General features: G+C 36.1%; 1 protein-coding gene across 1 annotated transcript; it reads right to left on the bottom strand.

The window, feature by feature from the left end:
• Positions 1 to 4360: 4360 nt before the first annotated feature.
• LOC131976403 (C-X-C chemokine receptor type 3-like) lies at positions 4361 to 8946 on the bottom strand. The gene is made up of 3 exons (XM_059339428.1): positions 8354 to 8946; positions 6148 to 6543; positions 4361 to 6058 (listed from the first exon to the last, which is right to left on the bottom strand). Exons 2-3 carry the CDS (start codon positions 6532 to 6534, stop codon positions 5321 to 5323), a joined length of 1125 nt encoding a protein of 374 aa, XP_059195411.1. The 5' UTR covers positions 6535 to 6543; positions 8354 to 8946; the 3' UTR covers positions 4361 to 5320.
• Between the last annotated feature and the right edge of the window lie 7311 nt (positions 8947 to 16257).

The raw sequence follows: 16257 nt of genomic DNA, 5'->3' as shown, positions 1-16257 counted from the left end.
CTTCCTCTTTCTTCTTTGGCTAAAATAGTGTTGACCTTATGTGAAACTGATGAAGAATGTGGTCTAATGTGAAAATGCTGATTGACTGTGACAGCAGCAGCAACACGTCAAGTTTATAGAACCTCCGGATATAATTAGTCTTAAGTATTGCATCAGATTGAACTGTTATTTCCTGCTTCAGCTATACTGCCCTACAAACCCTAATTGCAGTAACTTCACAAAGGGTAAAACAGAAAAACTGCTTTAAAGTTTTTTAACTGGCCAGCCAAATTAGGTCTAGGTAGGTAATTGATATGACACTTATTTCTACATGTATTGATGATGCCATTTTTATGCTAAGAAATTATGATTTATTTTACCTTTGACCCCAAAAATGTAGTTAGTACACTCTGGTTTTGCTGTAAAAGGTTCTAATAGTAATGCATAAACAGAGTGTAGTAACTACAATGTTGCTGTCTTCTTTCAGCTTTTATATTTTGTTTTCAGAGAATAAACATTTTCAAATTGGTTTTGTTAGAAGTGTATTTAAAAGTATTTAACAACTCTATTCAAAGATTTGTGTACATTTTAGACTTAATATTATAAAGTAATGTTATATTTTAGTCTTAATATAATTTTATCTTACTTTTTAACTCCATCACTATCTAGATAATAATTTCCCTATCAAATGAACTTCATGAACTCAATTTCTATTATGCTTGTCTTCACTATTCAACACAATGAAATAAATACAAGACTACATTGTCTCAGTCAAAGCAAACTGCAGTTGCTGCAATTTTTATGATTATTTATCTGAAAAAAAGCAAAATTGAAATCTTTGAAGTCTTTGTCACAAGTTAAAACAGACATCAAGGAGTTCATTTTTAGTTATAAATCAATTTCGATCAAAAATGTAGTTACTGCAGTTAGGTTTTGTAGGGCAGCATAGAGCTTATCTGCTAAGTAAGATAGAGACAGGAAGCCAGTCAGGACTGTTCTTGAATGAGTAACAAACCTGTTATCAGTACAAACACAAACTTTGTTGTAATGCCGACAGAAAAGGGAGCCGATTCCTCATAAATCAAGCCACACTACTTCAATAAAGCAGAAAAGTTAAATACCATTGAGTATCGTGACGAGATGATTAAAAACGAGCAATGCATGTTGACCACACACCGCACTGAGCTTGATGTGTTTAAATGAGTGTGCAGCTGAGCTCTGAACTCTGAATCACTGTGGGGGAGTTTAACTCGTCTCTCACTTCGCTCTCAGTGACCAAACCAGTAGAGTTGCTTCTGGAGTCAACACTTTATATAATAGATGCCAGTTTAAGGAATGATCTCTTCTAACACCACCATCCTGCTGCACTGTAAAAAAAGTAATCTGTTTAATTTATGGTAAAATACCGGCAGCTTTGGTTGCCAGAACTAAAAAATACAGTGAGGGGGTTTTCTCCTCTAAATTTAAATGTAAATATCAGCAAAAACTGTAATTTAGACTGAATATTCCTGTTATTTTTAGGGTAATTGTGTCATTCAGTCACACATCATGGTATTTGTCCATTAATTTTACCTGAAAATGTTATATTTTTACAGCAAAAATGTGTTTCCTACAGTTTATGAAAGTAAAAGTAAAAGTGTTGTGCTATTCTTTGAATTACAGTAATTAAAAGTGTCTACTAAGGTGATATAAAAATTTTAATTTTACGGCCTATTTGTGATGTAATTTGACAGTGTTTTACTGTAATTTCTACACACATTTTTTACAGTGTGTAGTGAGATGTGCGTGTCTCATAAATCATGAATAAGACTTGTTGTAAGGGAGTATAGGAGTGGTGCCACATTGTGGTTTTCTTTCTCATATGCTGATTGGTCTATATGGAGAAGGCTGACACATGTCAGGCCTTTTCTTGGTGCTCTTTTGCTTAACTATTCGATCTAAACCACATGTTTGAGGATGTGTGTCTGCTTTTTGTCACATTGTTTCAATTTCCTGTCAAAAAGATATTTCAACTGAAACCGCTACCTCTGGGTTTGCGCATTCGTTGTTGTTCTTGCCTTGATGTTCTCTCACCTGATCTTATCTATATACCTATATCGTCACATTTTCTTGAGAAGTGAATCAATTGAAATGTCTCAGATGCTCAATATATACAGATAGAAGAGAGAATAGAAAGCTATGTTGCACAATCTAACTTCTCCTAAAATTTAAATTGAAAAAAGTTTCATGCTGTAAACTTCTCTATCTGCTATCTCGTGTGAAAAGTCACAAGCTTCACACAGTATATATTTGACTGATTTTACAACCTCTCTACTAGCTGTAAAGGGAAAAAAAGTTCCCTCAATCATTACTTATTTTTATCTATACATTGTTTTGTAGAAGGATCCTTCTAATTGTGGAGCTGGTTTGAATGTGATAGGCAGAGTGAATGCATATGTAAAGAGGAATGTCCCAATCACTTTACACAGTACGAGAGGTTGATTGATTTGGGTTGTTCAATGGTTGGAGCTGATAATTAGAGAACAAGGCAGCTGATGTATGATGCATGCCACTGTTCTCTCTCTCTCCACCAAACAAAATATAATAATGTTTCTAACACCGCCTGTGTCTGCATTGTGTTTGCTGAAGTAGATCTGGACAGTCTGCAGTGCACTTATTTTATTTTATTTTTTAAAAATGTATCTACTACACAATTTGTCCATAGGTAATCAGAAACAGTAAACCTTTAAGAAAAAAAAGTTTTAGTGCACTTCACACCTCCTTTATCGGCAGATAGTAACACCTCCTTGTTTATGAGAGAGAATGTACAATTTTAAACTTTAAACAAAAAAATGAATAAATAAATAATTAAACGGCGCCTCAAAATCTGGGTGTGCATCAAGGACTTTGCACTTGGTTGGTTTTACTCTTATCTTTTAGAAAGAACCCTCTCGGTCACCACAGGTAATTATTACGCTTTGTAAGCTCAAATTTCCTGTGGTATACCGCAAGCTTCTATTTTAGGGCCAATTTTATTCTCTATTTATATGCTCCCTCTTGGCCGGATCATTGAACGGCACAATGTTTTTTTCCATTCTCCATCCATGCAGATGACACACTGATATACCTCCACCTGAGAGCTGCTGTCCCATGAAGCCTAGCTGCTGATTTAGACTGTCTTAGTGATGTGAACTGCTGGATGGCACAAAATCTCCTGAAACTAAATAACTCAAAATTTTAAATCATATTGCTTAATCCTCCCATCCACACCAGCTCCATCCTAACCTCACTTGGTCCATATGCCAACTCCCGCCGCCTGTAATCTAGGAGTAATTTTTGACATATCAATAAAGTAGTTCAGTCCTGTTTCCTTCAATTCAAAACCATATCCAGAATCAAAAACATTATCTCCTGCTCCGATATGGAAAAATTAATACCTACACTCATATTCTCCAGATTAGATTACTGCAACTCATTTTCTTTCCAGCATAAACCACAAATCACTGTCTCGCCTCCAACTGGTTCAAAATGCAGCAGCTCGGCTTTTTACTGGTTTTAACAGACGACAGCACATTACTGTTTGTTTTAGAATTGATTTTAAGGTTTTACTGATATTTTTTTAAGCATGTCAGGGGCTGGCTCCATGTTACATTTCAGAGATAGTGACACCTTATGACACCTTCTGGCTGTTTCAAAGTCGAGGCTCATAACTAAAGGTGATAGGGCGTTTGCCATCAGGGCCCCTCGACTTTGGAACGCCCTGCCTGTGGACCAAAGGCTCGCTGAATCAGTGAATTTTTCAAGTCACTTCTCAAAATACATTTTTTTCAGACTTGCGTTCATGTGATGTTGGTCTTTTTAACTTGTGTGGTATTTTTTCGTCTTCATTGTTGGTTTCTTATTTTTGCATTTGTTTTATTCATGCTTGTTCTGTCAAAGCACTTTGTGAACGCTGTTTTTAAAGGTGCTATATAAATAAATGTATTATTATTATTATTGTGGCCTTCCCTGGTGTGGGCTCATTGAAATACTAGAATTAATTTAAAAAAACTGGCCCCAGTGGCACAAATATTGGGTTCACATAAAAAAAAAAAAATTTAAATCCTCTTCTGTTCACTTAGATGGCTAAGGAACAGCTTTTTGGACTAGGTGTTAAATATTTAAATGTATTTATTAATTTTCTGTTAATGTACATGGTGGTCTAAAAGTAAAAGTCTTCAATGTGGCTCTGTGTTTATTTATTTCATTTTTATATAATATTTATCTAGTCTCTTATTGCCTTAAAACAGTAACATTTTCAGACATTTAGTCTAAAAAAATATCAGAATTGGCCTTTAGAGGACCATGTTGGCTCTATTGCTGTACTGTAATGTTGAAAGCACACTAGTTTATTTTTAAAAATAACATTTTATTCTGGATTGAAACATTCCACTTACATTAAAAAAACAATAATATACATTCATTGAAACTGTGGTATAAAAGATGATGGTTTGTATATAAAAGAGCAGACAGATGCAGTAATAATACTCACTACAGTTTTACATGTTACATTACAATGTTGCCTTGAAGTGAAGACAGGGACATTTTTCTATTTCTACTTCAAGAAAAATAGATCTGCTGCCTCCAAGTACAGGTGTATGACCTCAAGTCCCAGACAGACAAAATTATACTTGTCCATTTATCATGTTCAGGTCCATAAGCACTGTGAACTACATGAAATTAAAGCTTGTTATAGCTTATATAAACAGGACATTTACAGAAACAGTTTGTTCAGCTGTCCATGTCTCTGCCTTCATATCAGTCTCCTTCAGTTGTTAAGCTTCTTGATGTTTATGCATCTTTTTTTTTTTAAACTTTCTTTTTATTGATTTTTCAGTGAAAAAACAAAACACAAACATATAATTATACCCACAGAGCAGGTACATCAGACAGGGTCATCGACAGTAAACCTCATAATGGCAAGTTTTGTTCTAAACAAAGGGCTGGCAGAAATCAGGCTGATGAATCGGGTCTAGGGGCTTTAAGGCACCCACAGTTCTCTAGTCTCTCTTGGTCCACAGTGACACAAAATACCTTCATCTGTGCTATCCACAAGGTCACCGGAACAAAAAACAAAAACCCCATAACAAGCAGAAATGGAATATATATATATGTACATATTTAAACTAGGGGAGAAACGTTCCTGACCCAGGGGAAAAATACAATCATATAAAATAAAAAATACAGATTTTCCCACACAGAATATGCAATCACCTCTCGTATATGTAGTCCCTCCATTTCTTCCAGTATTGGTCCCCTTTTTCAGTATTGTATGCATCTTGATATGTTTGTGTGTGTGTGTCTCTCTCTCTCTCTCTCTTTCTCAGATAGCAATGGAGTTGGAGGTGTCTCCAGACTCGGACCAAATGGAGGTTCTCCTGCTGGTACCGACAGAGTGCAGTATGGCAGTGGTCTTCAGCTTGCAGCCCAGAGACCTCAGGATGTCCAGGAGCTGGCGCCGGAACTTCACACCCACAAAGGCGTACAGGATGGGATTGAGGCTGCAGTGGAGGTAGCCAATGGAGGAGGTGATGATCTTGGCTTTCTCCAGAGACGTCCTGACCCCGCAGGTGTCGCTGCTGTTGTTGGTGTGAAACGTGTCCACCATCAGCGTGATGTTGTACGGCGTCCAGCAGATGAAGAAAACCACCACCACGGCTATGATGACCCTGAACGCTTTCTGCTTCTGGAGGCCCTGGGAGCCGAAGCGCAGCCGGCGCAGGATGCAGGAGTAGCAGAAGATCAAGACGGCAGAAGGCAGCAGGAAGCCCACGCTGTGGTAGAGCAGGCGGGATGCCAGACGCCAGACGCCGACCGTCTCGGGGTTAAACTTGAAGTAGTTGCGAATACACTCTGATTTCTGTCGTCTCTCATCCTTCACAGCTTCCAAGTAGATCCACTCAGGGATGGAGAGGAGCAGGGAGAAGAGCCACACTGCCAAGCAGCTGACCTGCACGACCCAGGGCTTCTTGCGGGAGTACATCTGGGTGGCGTGGACGATGGACATGTAGCGGTCCAGACTGATGCAGGCCAGCAGAAAGATCCCACAGTAGAAGTTGATCTGAGGGTACAAAGAAATCAGAGGCAATGAAAAATCTTTACTTCATATTTCCAGTGTTAGTGCATCTCCTCCTGCTGCACACCTCTTACCGTAAAAACAGCTCCTGTGATCTTGCAGAGAGGAGTGCCAAAGGTCCATCCTTGAGTTTGAGCAGCCTGTGCAGCCCAGAGGGGCAGCGTCACCAGCAGCAGGACGTCTGCCACACCCAGGTGGAGGATGAAGGTGTCTGTCACACTCCAGGCCTTCCTGCTCTGAATCAGGACTCCCAGCAACACTGCGTTCCCCAGGACGCCCACAACAAACGCCACAGTGTAGAGAACCGGGATGAACACCGCCTCAAATTGCACGCCCTCTTTCAGGTCGCACAAATCCCCTTCATCACAACAATAGTAATCGTCAGAGGAATTGCCATATTCTTCAAGGTCAGAAAGATCAAAGCTGTCTCCAGCAAACGTCAACACTCCAAAGTCGGCCATCAGTGAACTCTGCACAAAAAAAGAAGAAGAAGAGGTAATCTAGACATTCATTTGGTTTGAGCATTGGACATGTGTAGCCACATGGTGGTGCTGTGTAGCTTTAAATAAAATCTGTCTGTGGGTATCTATCTATCTATCTATCTATCTATCTATCTATCTATCTATCTATCTATCTATCTATCTATCTATCTATCTATCTATCTATCTATCTATCTATCTATCTATCTATCTATCTATCTATCTATCTATCTATCTATCTATCTATCTATCTATCTATCTATCTGCCTACCTACCTACCTACCTACCTATCTCTTGTCTGTCTGTCTGTCTGTCTGTCTCTCTGCCTGCCTGTCTGCCTGCCTGTCTGTCTGTCTGTCTGTCAAGACCGAATCAGACAACGTAGAATAAGTCACACTTTTAAACTGTTTAGATGTTTGCAGTTGTTTGTTTTATTTAGGGCATGTAAAAACCAGTTTACTCAAGAATTGTTCTTCAATACAATTTTTAAGTATGTGTATTTTACTTGAGTTTTTCCATTTAATGCAACTTTATACGTCTACTTCACTACATTTTGAGGCAAATATTACACCTAATACTCCACTACATTAAGCTGACGGTTTTAGTTGCTTCAGGTGAAGATTTAACATAAAAAAACATGATAAATTTAAAGTGAACATATTTTTTATTAAACCTCATAACAGTACATTAAGTAGTTAAAATGAGCCCTAACTTTGAAATTATTCCTCATATTGAGTACTTTTTGATACTTTAAGTACATTTTGAAGCTGATACTTTTGTACTTTTACTTAAGTAAGTATTTAATGCAACACTTTTACTTGTAGAGGAGTAATTTCACAGTGTTATATTAATACTTTTACTTAAGTAAGGGATCTGAATACTTCTTCCACCACTGGTGAAAACGTTCACAGCAGACATCTGTAACTATGCGAGTGACTTTTTGGGGACTTTGTGACAAAGGAGTGCATTACTTATTCTGTCCCCTCGGGACAAATATGTGGGAATAATATTTTAGTTGAAAGAAGAGACCTTTTTGCTTTTCTTTTTGTATGTCCTCTACTAAGTGAAAAAAAGTGAAATACCATCTAGTTTGCTAGGTGAATATCAAGCTAGATCTGCCGTGCCATATCTTGCTTGTTGTGGAAATCGAACAAACCACAGTTAAATACAGCGATGCATCTTCTTGGCTGTGGTGTCACAGTACATAGTTTTGCAGGATTTTAAGGTTTGATGCCTGATGAACTGCTTCGCATCAGTCAACATGATCTTAGTTCCCTGCTTAGCTGTAGAAAGTCATGCTGCTGTTGGGGTATGTACAGAATTGCTGTGTGCTAGTAGATGAGGAAGAGAAAGTGGTGTTCCTGTTTAAGAGGAAGCAAGTTTCAGAAAAGATAAGTGCACTAAAATATTAATTAGCATGTGTAACATAAATGATCAAGTGGTGATAACGTTTCAAATGATTCAAAATCCTAATTTGATTGTTGCTCCATCACAAAATGCTGCAGCTTTTTACTGAATGGCACCGTGGCAATAATGGCATACTGTCAAAATTTAAAACCACATCACAACTCACTGTGGTCTCTCACCGTGAACTAAAGCTGTCTGATCAGACAGAAAAACGGGTCAACAGAGATGAAAAGAGTCAGTTGTTTACTTTATCTGTAATTAGTTTATGAGTACAAAATCAGTTGAAATGCATTGATTTACAACATTGAATTCCTCAAATAATGAAAATATAATTTAATTTAATAAATTCATTACAGTAAAGAAAATATATATAAATTGTCTAAAAATAACTCACCAAATTGTATTCCTTTGGTTTTGTATTCTCCTGAGTGAGCAGGTTCACACAGCTGCACAGCAGAAAAGGTCTCTAGTGATCCAGTGGTGTCGTTAACAGCATCTATAGGTCTACCACAGAGGAAGCCAACAGACAAGAAGAGTAAACCCGCCTCTCACTGTGAATGAAGTGTGAAAACATCCAGCATTTTCTAATAAGGAGGAACACAACCATATAGGGGGTTTAATTCTTATTATTTTTTAGTTGGTATTTTCTCTTAAAAAGACATTTGGATAAACAAAACAATTTGATAATGAATTTTATGTCGACAAAGACTTTGTGAAAAGTAACAACAGTGAACAAACGGTGACTCATAGGTCTGGAAACAAGCCAATACTCTGCAGGAGCCTTTTAAAGAGCTCATTGTGTGTTCTCCAGCAGAGACCAGGGTCTAAACTAAGTTCTGGGGCCATTTTCCTGCTCAAATTGTCCCCGGTCAGAGGGGTTGTACTGCCTGAGAGAACAGGAACTTTTGGGGTTTGCAGGGATGACCGTCACTGATTGGTCAAACACACACAGAACTGCAGCTTTAACTTGCGCACTGCTTTTCAGAAAACAAGGAATAACTCTCATATTGACCTTTTTTGGACAGAGAAGAAAATTTTTTCCTTGTTTTATAACATAAAAGTAAAGTTAGGCTTTGCTGTTGTCCTTTTATATAGAGAAAGAGAAAAAAAAGAGATGGCGTTAGCGTGCTAACCACTCAGTCACGCAATCTCTCTTTTTTTCTCTTTGTCCGAAAATAGAGACGATATGTTGATGCTGTGATGAGAAAACCAGTGAAGAAAAGACGTTAAAAATGCTATTCTCTGATTGTTTCTCAATGGTTACATTCTACAAACACAAATAAATATAGTCTAGTGTACAATGAGCCAGAGAACGGGTGTATTCATGACACGTGAAAAGCTTAAAATGCTTATAACGCAAAATGTCCTTGGTAAAAACATAATTTATGTCAGCCTTCCCATGAGATTTAGTTTCATTTTTCTCCTCTGCATTTTAAACATTACACGTGGCCGTAAATATCGTCGCAGTGAGACTTAACCAAGGTTGTTTTTTTCCCCCACGTGTTGTTTAAATGACAGGGGCGGGCACATCGAGCTGCAGGCTGCAGAGTGTTTACTCCTGTGACCAGCAGCAGGCTGTGTCCACTGTCAGGCTGCTTCTTCATACGACTGCAGATTATTTTGCCTTATCTACGCAGGTCTTTTCGACTGCTATGGAAACTCAGACAAGGGAGCTGAAGGGCCTTTTAGTTCCTCATGAAGTGGTCCTGGGACTAAAATACCAGCAATCTCTTGGTGGAAATACAGCTTCTGCTGCCCTCTTGTCTGTAACATGTTAATGAAGGGACTTTACGCCAATATAAGGATATGAATATACGAAAAAAACGTATACGATGTTAAGGCGTGAGTAGGCTGAAACACTTTCCACAGAAACTGTTGAAATAACATTTCTTTGAATCTCCACCTACTGCATCTGTTTCATTTCAGAATTTGCTGGTGTTGGATAGAAATACATCATGCTGAGTGCTGAGTTTGTGACTTGAGTTGTGTGCATATATGTATGTTATGATGAAAACGGCCTATTGAGTAACACTGGCACTGTCAGGAGAACATTGCATTCATTTCAGTAAGCAGGAAGTTCTACTTTCAGGTGTAGTTACCTACTAATCTCAGATCATCTTTGTTCTACATAAATGAAACAGAACTTCCTTTATAAACCACAATGGACCCTCATGCCATTTGCCCAGACTCAATGCATGAATGATCTCCCCTTTTTCGTTTCAACTTCTCTAATGTGCCTTTAAAACAAGTTAATCATTCGTGTGTGCTTCTGCCATGCTGACATTATCATGTGCACTGTTTAATGGGGTCCTTAATGTCACATTTTATAGAGAAAATGACGCCATAAATCACATCTGAATTGCACATTTGGTTTGGATATGATACTTTATATACCCCCAGATTTGTTAACGTCAAAAAAAAGAGGTGACAACTCACAGACAACTTGTGAAACTACCACTTCAGTAGTAACACTAACAGAGGAACTAGCACATGTTCAAAGACGACTTTACAGCTTAGGAGCATGTGTAGCCACTAAATTAAAAGCAAATTTAATTGCAGTTTAGTAATAAAAGGATGATCATAAGTGATGCACCTAAAAGCAACACCAATAAAATCTGCAGTACACACAATATTAAACATTAAAATGCCATTATGTTTCTAGAAAAAAAAAAACTTGAAAGCAGCTTTAATAACTCACCTAGTTTTGAATGTCACCAATAAGAAGATCGTGAGAGGAGTATCCTGTGGTCATGCTGTTCATCTTTATTATCATACCTACAAACTTACAGGAACGACTGTGGTTAGATCTCGTGGTATTAGCGCACAGATTCTTGGAACAGTATGTTCTGTCACTCAAATGCAGTTGCAACGCACAGCCTTGATACAAAGGTTGTAATAGACGGTCAAATGACAATGAATGGAAAATAAGAATGGAAAAAATGAATTAACTTTGTTAAAAGGGCATTTCGCGCTGAGTTTTACCTCCATTGAGCTGATCTGTTTATCTCGTGCACCACATGTACATAGTGATATCTAACACAATCTTCACAATGTTGTCACAGTTCACCAGAAAACATACTGAGGAAGAAGATGCGATTATAAAAAAGTAAAGAGGAAGTAAATTAACCCAACATAAGTATTTGAGACCACGGGCATATGTACTAAATGCTCTGAATGTAAAAATAACTATTGAAAATGACATTTTAAAAAACCCCAGATACTATTTATATGTCATATATCAGTGTTAAATCTCCACATAAATCATGATCACTTAACCTTTCATAGACACAGTTATCATTTTCGACACCACAAGATTTTTATCGCACCTTTTTTTGTCTATGTATGCAAACTAGCTCTCTATCATGAAAGCATGACACCTGCAGCAGTGCTGGGTTTGTTCAGTGTCTTGTCTGTTTCCCCCCTCGCCCATCTCCAGTGCAAAAGGTTCTGAGCTTTTTCCTGTTTGTTTCACACCTTTTCTTTCCTCTTCTGTTTTGCAGCTTTCACAATTATTGCGGTGGGGGAGGCTGATGGAAGTGCAAGCATCTGGCCATAAAAAGGCAAACCGGTTATTTTTTTTCTTCAGCCCACAACTAGAGAGAAACTAGACAGACTAGACACAAACTTTACTGGAAAATAGCTGAATTTGCATTAACATATAATGGAAACTTGATGCACGCCTGAAATCTTACTGTATGGTCGAGCTGTGAAATAGAATGATGGCACATTACAGTTTTCAGATGTTTGGAGAGGGATGATTTATTATTTAAGAGCGTGAAGGAGATATGGAAATGGTGAGCCCTAATGTGGTTTAGACAGTGTTTTATTTTGATATCCATAAAAATGCTTTCTATGTATGGTTGCTTAAAAACTAAACAAAACCCCACTGCCATAGTGTCTAGTGTTAGACAGGAAATTGTTATAATTTTTTACCACTACCTGTCAAACTGCATGTCACATTCTCCTTAGACAGTTAAAATTCCATCATTACACCACTTTTTGCACCAATCATTTTTCGGCCTATTAAAGCTTTAGTTAAGATTGTGAAGTGAGATAAAGCAGCATTATGCACATTTTCCACAAGGTGTGGTAGATCAGGAGTGTGCTCCTAAAATTAGGTTTATTTTGTAAGTCCAAAGTGTGAAAACCATGGAGATATTTTCACTTGAGGAAGTGAAAGAAATACAAATATCTAAAGACAAAAAAAAACACAACACATTTCCACATGCTAGTTTTGATTCCTATATTTTTTGCTCTACAGTGTGGGCTGTCACGTTGCTATGTTTGAATAGCAACCACATAATTTTACACAGCAGATGTAATCAGAGTAATAATTCAGCACCCGTGTTTCAAAAAAGTTTGGACATTGTCTGAAGTGTAAATAAAATGCAATTATTAACTAATACTTGACATATATGCAGTTGAAAACTTACAAAGACAACCCATTTTCACACATATTCAAACTTTTTTCAAATTTCTTTTCGTGGAAATATACTCTACTACTTATTTTATTTTGTTTTCACACATCGTCCTACCTTTCTTAGAATCGGGGGTTGTAAAATTAACATTATCTTCAACTTCCTGTGATGATGGTGGTGAGATGTAGGGGTAAACCAGTATTAAAAATAAAGAAGAAAAAAAAGAAATTGATAACATATCGGCCTCTTAAATCATTTTAATTGTGTATTTTTGCACAAATATGGTTATAAACTCCATCCCCAATATCCAAAAGTTATATTTTGAGTGTAAAAGAAACAAAAGTCACAATAAGCAAAATTTAAAGATACATTTCACTAATATCTTTATATATATTTTCTATATGGAGTCATGGAAATAAAAAATATTAGACCACCCTTTTTCTTCAATTTCTTGTTCATTTTAATGCCTGGTGCAACTAAAGGTACATTTATTTGGGCAAATATAATGATAACAACAAAAATAACTCCTAAGAGTTTGATATAAGAGCCAATATCTAGCCATTTTCCATGGTTTTCTTGATAATAACCAAAATCATTATCAAGAAAACCATGGAAAATGGCTAGTTATCAGCTACTTTTGTTGTTATCATTAGATTTTGGTTATTATCAGGAAAACCATGGAAAAAAACTAAACTCTTTTGAGCTATTTTTGTTGTTATCATTATATTTGTCCAAACAAATGTACCTTTAGTTGTACCAGGCATTAAAATGAACAAGAAATTGAAGAAAACCAGGGTGGTCTAATCATTTTTTCCATGACAGTATATATAATTTCTATAGATATTGTTCTGATATTATTATAATGAATTCTTCTGGCTACCATAATCATGTAGTAAAAATCTGATATAGTGGCAGTCTAGGTGAGATGCATAAACCACGGTGATATGCGATAAAGAAGTTATTTTTGTATCAGACGTATCAGAACACATTGGTAATATTTTCCTCTCGCTGCTGTTTCCGCACCTGCAGAAATGGTGATGTTAACCCCCCCTCGTTTTGAACCTTTGCTTCCTGTTGCAGTTTCTGGTTTTGACTCAAAGTAGTGTCACCACATTGTAGGTTAGTATGTCGCTAACATCAGAAACCAAATACTCTGGAGGCTCTTCATCCATGGCATCAGTGATGGTTACATCACCTGACGAGGCACTGAAATGTATGGGTCCGTTTCGTTTCTTACCAGAAGGAACGAGGACAGAGTTCACATCTCAAATCTCGGATGGATTTTGGTTTCAGGCCATGTGTGGTTACTGGGGTTTTTCTACCATTAGGTTAAATCGTTCTCATGTTATCATTGCAGAACATGTTTTTAACCTTTCTGTTGTTATAAATGCACATCTTTATATGGTTTTTGTGGTGCATACAGCTGTTATTGTGCAGGTGGAATAATCTGCACACTCATGTGAAACTGAGTCACAGAGCAGGTTGAACATGTCTTTTTTTTTTTTTTTTAAAGCATATTTAATTCAATTAATGTTTAACCTTTTTATGTTTAATCCTCTTGAGTCAGTGAAATCATGGGCGCATTACTTCTTCATGACGTCACAACATAAAACGTGGTGGAGATAAGGTCAAGTATATTTAGTATATAAATAAAGAACTCTTGGTTTCTCTAAGGTTCAAAATGTTGATCCAGTAAGTCAAAGTGAAAAAAATAATTATCAGATTACATAAATGACCAAAAAAAGACATAAAATGACCAAAAATACATAAAATGACTAAAAAAAGACACAAAAGGACTAAAAAAGACACAAAATGACCAAAAAAAAAGACACAAAATGACCAAAAATACATAAAATGACTAAAAAAAGACACAAAAGGACTAAAAAAGACACATAATGACCAAAAAAAGACACAAAATGACAAAAAAGACACAAAATGATCAAAAAATACATAAAATGACAAAAAAGACACAAAATGACTAAAAAAAGACACAAAATGACCAAAAAAAGACACAAAATGACAAAAAAAATACATCAAATGACAAAATGACAAAAAAAGACACAAAATAATAATAATAATAATAATAATAATAATAATAATAATAATAATAATAATACATTTAATTTATAGGCGCCTTTCATGTCACCCAAGGTCACCTTACAAAGTCTAAAATCATAAACATCTTAAAAAACAAGACAACATGAATTAGTGTCCAGTTACAGAGTGTATGCCAGACCAAAAAAGGACACAAAATGACAAAAAAAAGACACAAAATGACTAAAAAAAGACCAAAATTGACTAAAAATTATTAATGTCATCCAGTAAGTCAAAGTGAAAAAAATAATTATCAGCGATGTTAAATATGTTAAATATGCATGTTACACTTTTTTTTCCCCAAGTGGCAGAATGAAAAGTATTTAAAAAAAATGGACAAAATAGCCCAAGACTCCAAAGGGTTAATGAGCATAGCTTCCCCACCGCCTGCTGATAATGTGTTGATTGCATTGTCTTCATTGTGTATTTCGTTGTTTTATCTTGTAGTAGGCCACAAAGAAAATAAGCCTTCAGCTCCAGTTAGTATTTTAACATATGCAATGACTGCAGTACAGGGTTATAGGCTTAATTATCAAATAATTCAATCAATCAGTCTAAAAAATCTCATATCTGTAAAACACAAAGACAAAGTTAAGAAGAATTTAAATGACCTCCATCTGCACAAACCGTCATATTGAAACCATTGAAAAATGTTTTAGTGTGTGAGAAGAGGGAACTGGTCTTGGCACAATTGTGGTTTTTGCTCTGAATTTTTAACCTCTGCACAATCATCTTGTGTCTCTCATAGTCTTTCAGAGGCCTCCTCCTCTTTCTTAAGAACTGTACTGAAGCATTTGTACTTTACTTGAGTATTTCCATTTTATGTAACTTAATACTTCTACTCCACTACATTTTAGAGGCAAATATTGTACTTTTTACTCCACTACATTTAGCTGACAGCTTTAGTTACTTTTCAGGTCGAGATTTAACATGAAAACAGGTCATCAATGTGCATTCTTATAATTAAGACACATAACAGTATATTAAGTAGTTAAAATGAGCCCTAACCTGTCAACAACACATCCTGCTTACATAAATGTATCAATAATAATAATCAAATAATATATTTAGAATATATAAAACAATCTGAGTGGGGCCATTCTGCATAATGCACATTTTTACTTTTGATACTTAAAGTGCATTTTGATGCTGAAACGTTTGTAGTTTTACTTATGTAACTTTATACTTCACTAAATTTTGAGGCAAATATTGCACTTTTTACTCCACTACATTAAGCTGACAATTACTTTTCAGGTCGAGATTTAACATAAAAACATGATCAATTTAAAGTGATTAGACTTTTTTTTTAAATTCAAACTCATAACAGTATATTAAGTAGTCAAAATAAGCCCTATCTTTACTAAATTAAACATTGTTTAGATAAATGCATCACTACAAATAAACTGAAAATATATTTAAAATATATATAACAATCTGAGTGGGTTCATTCTGCATAACAAGAACATTTTGGTGCTGATACTTTTACTGAAGTAAAATTTGAATACAGGGTTTTTTCTTGTAGTGGAGTAATTTCACAGTGTGGTATTAGTACTTTTATTTAAGTAATAGATGTAAATACTTCTTCCGCTCAATTTTAGATTTACAAAGAATACATTTCTTAATTTGAGATGCATCACCAGTGTCAATGTCAGTTTGTTGTCACCTGTGAAGCCTTAACCCTCAAGTTTTTCTAACACCCACATTAAAACACAAAAGATTACAAAACAACTCTGTGCTGTGAACCTTCTAGAAAAGGCGAAACTCTCACGAAAACAGATTATTCGTG

The sequence above is a fragment of the Centropristis striata genome, chromosome 8 (genome assembly GCF_030273125.1).
Source record: "Centropristis striata isolate RG_2023a ecotype Rhode Island chromosome 8, C.striata_1.0, whole genome shotgun sequence".
Classification (NCBI taxonomy): domain Eukaryota; kingdom Metazoa; phylum Chordata; class Actinopteri; order Perciformes; family Serranidae; genus Centropristis; species Centropristis striata.
Note: the sequence above shows the minus strand (reverse complement) of the source record. Positions and strands in the feature narration are given on the sequence as shown.